Source organism: Hydra vulgaris, chromosome 02 (assembly GCF_038396675.1).
Source record: "Hydra vulgaris chromosome 02, alternate assembly HydraT2T_AEP".
Classification (NCBI taxonomy): domain Eukaryota; kingdom Metazoa; phylum Cnidaria; class Hydrozoa; order Anthoathecata; family Hydridae; genus Hydra; species Hydra vulgaris.
In genome coordinates this window covers 61,550,001-61,555,000 of record NC_088921.1, presented here as the reverse complement: position 1 = coordinate 61,555,000, position 5,000 = coordinate 61,550,001, and the positions used below count along the sequence as shown (strand labels likewise).

Below are 5,000 nucleotides of genomic sequence, written 5' to 3'. Positions count from 1 at the left end.
ATATATAAATACATACAGGACTTGTCCCTATGTGGGACAAGTCCTGTAATAAAAGTTAGACAAGTATAAATTTTTTATAAATTTCTTATGGATGGTTTTGTGAGGGACATCTAGAGTTAAAGTCACCTAGAACTTGCTTGTGGATGATTTTTAAAGTCTTTTTGAAGCTATAGCTTTTTTTTCATCTTTTAACACAACTAATTTTGCACAGATCCACATATGCCACATGATCCACACATGTCACATGATTCACTTTTTTTATGTATGCACATGTCACAAGATTTATTTATTTTTATGTATGCAAATACATCATATATAAACATAATATAATACAATCTTTATTTACAAAAAAATACTTTAAGATATTTTTAAATTATATTACAATTGTATAAAGTAAAACCATTAAAATTGCAGTTTTTGTTCATTTGTTAAACTATGTATTTATGTGTATAACATAAGTTTGTGTATATTTTAAATGTTAAATGTATTTATTGTTGAATGTATGCATTGTTGAACCCATGTGTTTATTTTGTACACTTTTAATGCTTAAATTCATTTAAATTTTAAAAACTTTGAGTGTCATTAAAATTATAAACATTATAAGTTTATTTTCACGCTTAAAAAAGATTTTTGTTTTTTGATTAACACCAGTTTGTCTCTTGAAATATATTTTGTTACACATGTCATCCACATGTTATTCACTTGGTTACTAATTTTTAGTATTTAATAATTCATTCATTGTTTAACATTTTATTCAAAACTTTAAATTTTAGTAGTTTCTTTGATTGATTTCTTTAATTCCTTTTAACTTTTTTTTTTTTTCTAAATCAAAATGCTAAAAGATTGATCTTGTGTAAATTTTTTTGTTTCAAATTTCTCACTAATGTTTATTTCCTTCTCTAAATTGTGTAATCTACTTGCTTTTCTGTTTAGATTCTGGTTGGATGTTATTTTTTTACTAACTTCAATATCTTTTGAGGTAATCGTGTATGAAAGGCTATTAAAGCATACATTTGGAAACACGCCATTTAGCTTAGCACTCCCTACTACCACTGCTGAGTGACTTCTTACATGTTTAACATAAAAGTTTGGTTTTTTGAAGTTCAATATGGGCTCTGTATCTTTCTGTAGTGAGTTAAACATATTGTATGTGTATACTTCATGAGGATTATTAAACGTTGCTTGTATGTCGGTAACAAATGCATTATTGTTGAAACTTTTCTTTCCTATAAAAATGTTAAAAATAATTTTTTATAATAAAATAATTCATAGACATTTTTATTTTTATTAATTAAAATATAAAACAGATGTTGTAATATTAAAAAAAACTAATATAAAAATAAATAAATAGTAAGTCTACCTTTTGATGTAATTTTAATATGATTTAGACACTTCTTTTTATGATAACATCTAAATGATACTGTGCCTATCAGAAAGCCAAGAATTAACAGAAATCCACCAACACCTCCAAAAGTATATAGATTTTGTGAATTTTCTTTTGAAGTAAACTTTTCTAAATATATATATATATATATATATATATATATATATATATATATATATATATATATATATATATATATATATATATATATATGCTTGTGTGTGTGTGTGTGTGTGCGTGTGTGTGTGTGTGTGTGTGTGTGTGTGTGTGTGTGTGTGTGTATATATATATGTATAAATATCAAGCCTTCTCAGGAGACGAATGTGGTCACACCGCTTATATGACCACGCATATAATATTTTGTTTAGACAATTTGGCCACAAAAACTTGCATGTTTTAAGTTAGTGCATTTAAAAAATGCGCTAAATAAAGAAAACTAAAGTTAAAAATAAACAAACTTAAAAGAAATAAAATTTAAAAAAATACAAAACTGAACTTAAAAAGTTTAAACCTTAACAAATGATAAAAAAAATTTTAGTTTAATTTAAAAGTGTTTCACTACAAAGAATTTAAAAAAATTTGAAGTTTAAAAGTTTTTTATCCAAGCTTACTTCGAAACTTAATTATTGAAAAATTTGAAACTTTGATATTTTCTAATATCTAAAAAGCAAATAAATCATAAAAAAAAGTTATCCATTAATAGGATTTGATCCTTCTACTAATGCTGATAAATTAGTCGCACCTCATAAATACAGTTAATCAACTTATGTGCTACAACAATATGGCAGTATAGAAAAATTTGTTAGGTTTAAACTATTTATTGAAACGCTTTTTTATATATCTGGATTTTAATTACTAATTGCTTCTGTTTTTTGGTGTTTAGGAGCTTCCAAAATTATAAGAAACCTATGGGTTACATTGAAAAATAAAGTACAGAGGGTTTAAAGTTTTGAAACCTATTATTTTTCATTTAGAATTTTAGAGTCCATGGCTACAATTTTGCATAAGAACCCTAGATTAAAAATTATAATTCTTTATCCTAAATGTTCTGATTTTTTTCTCTTCAAAATAGTCTACAAATCTTTCAGCTTTATTGAAGCTTCTGAACATTAAATACCAGGAACAAATAGTAGTTTTTTGTCTTTTAAAATACGAGTCTTTTTTTATACATCCTGTAACTAATTATGATACAATATAATGAAAACATTTTAATTTTAACAAAATTAAAATATATACACAATCATTAATTTGTATTAATTGTATTAATGCAAGTTATATCAAATTATATTTGTTTAAATTTTTTACCTGCTTTTAGAGCTGTGAATACAGATCTGTTATTTGAAACATAATGACATGAAATATTCATACTTTGAATTTCTGTTGTAAAAATTTTGGTAAAAGGATTTATGCATGCACGTGTTTGCTGAATTGCACAATCTTCGTTTGTAAAATATATAATTTTAATCTCAGGGTTCCATGGTAAACAAATATTATTTTGACATTGAACAGTAACAATTTTCTCCTCTGTATATTTACTTGAATCTTGTGAGCAGATTCGTGTTTGCCAAACTAAACAAGAATCAATTCGTGATTTGTATATTTCAGCGTTTTTTGGAATCCAAGCTGTGCAGTTGGGTTCTGTGCATTGTGTTTCAAGCAGTCGGCTTTCTGTATATTGCTGATTTAAAAAGATATTAAAACATGTTCGATTTTCTTGTATATTACATGTGCCATTTTTTTCCACTATATAGTCTTTACTTCTCTTCCAATCTGAGCAATTATTTCCACAACCTAAATAATAAATGCACTAGTTCACAAATTAACGCATTTTGTTGTGATTCATATATAATTTTTATATAATCATATTTGCTTTTATTTCTTAATTTATTTTTTGTCAGTAAAAAAATAATAATTACAATGTTGTGTTGTATAAAATAATGCATACATAACTGGGTCAAAAAAATAGACAATGTTTGCCTAATAAGTTAATTGTGTAATAAAAAGTATCAGATTTAAGAATGTGGTTATTTCATTCCTATAGTATGTCTCAGCAGCCTAAAGATTTAAACTTTATTGAAGCTGCCTAAATGCCTAAATCAGATTGATTTTTATAATCAAAAACCAAAGTTAAAGCAAACTAAAAGGTTGGCTGAAGCGGTCAAAACACTTAATTAGCCTTGAAGTATAAGGTTATTTAATATTTGTAAAGCCATGCAATTTTTAAAAACTGTGTTATACATTAAATTCAATTTATATTCATTTGTTTACAATTTAGTAATAGCAATTTAACTTGTTTGATTATGTTATTGCATGGTTAACTAATATAGTTTATTTTTAAATAACAATGTTCTATAATAATAATGTTTACTGTTTAATAACATTTTTTAAATCTATAATATATCAATATATATAAAATTTAGATAATCTATAATATTTGAATATTAACACCCTAACAATTTTTTATATTATAGATTTAAAATAAATTACTTGAAAAGTAGCATGCATCAGTTTTGCACAATTCGCAGTTTCCATTTTGCACATCAGCATCTGTACAAACATAGATTTTCAGTTTCATCTTGAACTCGTTGATATTGTTTGTATAGTTACAACTTCCTCCCAATAGATTATTGGAGTTTGCTTTCGTTCTGAAACTAGTTGCTACAAGATTAAAGAATCAAAATATTTATTGAATTTTTTAATTTTTGACATACTTAAGAATTATTTTGTATTTATTTTCAATATAAAAATTTCATACCAACAAAATGAAGTGTTTCGCCTGGATTAAATGGTAAACTATCGGAGCTCGTCACAGCAAATGCCATGCGATAAAAATTTTTAACTTTTTGGTCTGTACATGATAAGATTTTTTTACCGTCTATAATATAATGAATATTCATTTTTCAACTTTCATTTATGTTAACTTTTTTACTTATTTTTTCAAATTTTTGAAATTAGTATTAAATAAAGGCTTTATGAGATGAAAAAAAAAACAGAAGAAAATTGATCAAACCTGATGCATCACACGACTTGTATGTGCTATTATTTGGAACAAAATACACGGTCTCAAAAAACTGAGGTTGAGCATTTTCCGGCAAGATGTATGTATGCCATTGTTTATCAGGACACATAAAGTTGATTTCATCATTATATTGAACTTTGATAATTGGATCTTCACATAAAAATCTTTATAAAATGAATGTACTACATATATATATATACATATATATATATATATATATATATATATATATATATATATATATATATATATATATATATATATATATATATTTTAATAAACAAGACAAACTTTTTAATTAATAAAACCATTTTATTAATTCTAAACAAAATGTGTTTCGACTATCAATAGTCATCTTCAGTTGAGGTTTAATTTTTAAATTTGTTTAAATACCTATATAGGTGATTTTTTCAATACCAATACAAAATGTAATTATCTGTGTACAAACTATTAATTTAATTACAAAAATACAACAAAAACTATTATAAGAATAACAAGTCATACTAAAAAACAAATAGGAAGTGACAAAAGAATAGGTTAATAAAAAAATACATAGAAAGTAATAACTAAACAGAAAGTGTCAATTGGACATGGTTG

At 24.5% G+C, this 5,000-nt stretch overlaps 2 protein-coding genes across 5 annotated transcripts in view; one reads left to right on the top strand and one right to left on the bottom strand.

Moving 5' to 3' along the window:
• The window catches only part of LOC100209341 (transcriptional adapter 1), a 32,169-nt gene that overhangs the window by 6,439 nt on the left and 20,730 nt on the right, over positions 1 to 5,000 (top strand). The window contains exon 2 of one of the 4 annotated variants that reach the window (XM_065791614.1): positions 1,389 to 1,473. The exons of the other annotated variants lie outside the window; for them this stretch is intronic. The gene's annotated coding sequence lies outside the window, so the exon portion shown is untranslated. The remainder of the gene's footprint in view (positions 1 to 1,388; positions 1,474 to 5,000) is intronic. 4 annotated transcript variants of the gene reach the window in all.
• Positions 346 to 5,000, bottom strand: part of LOC136077083 (uncharacterized) — a 19,774-nt gene continuing 15,119 nt past the window's right edge. The window contains exons 2-7 of the mRNA XM_065791612.1: positions 4,395 to 4,567; positions 4,140 to 4,259; positions 3,872 to 4,042; positions 2,690 to 3,175; positions 1,361 to 1,513; positions 346 to 1,226 (exon numbers count right to left, since the gene is read on the bottom strand). Of these exons, the coding sequence (XP_065647684.1) occupies positions 823 to 1,226; positions 1,361 to 1,513; positions 2,690 to 3,175; positions 3,872 to 4,042; positions 4,140 to 4,259; positions 4,395 to 4,512 (1,452 nt within the window). The 5' untranslated portion in view covers positions 4,513 to 4,567 and the 3' untranslated portion in view covers positions 346 to 822. The remainder of the gene's footprint in view (positions 1,227 to 1,360; positions 1,514 to 2,689; positions 3,176 to 3,871; positions 4,043 to 4,139; positions 4,260 to 4,394; positions 4,568 to 5,000) is intronic.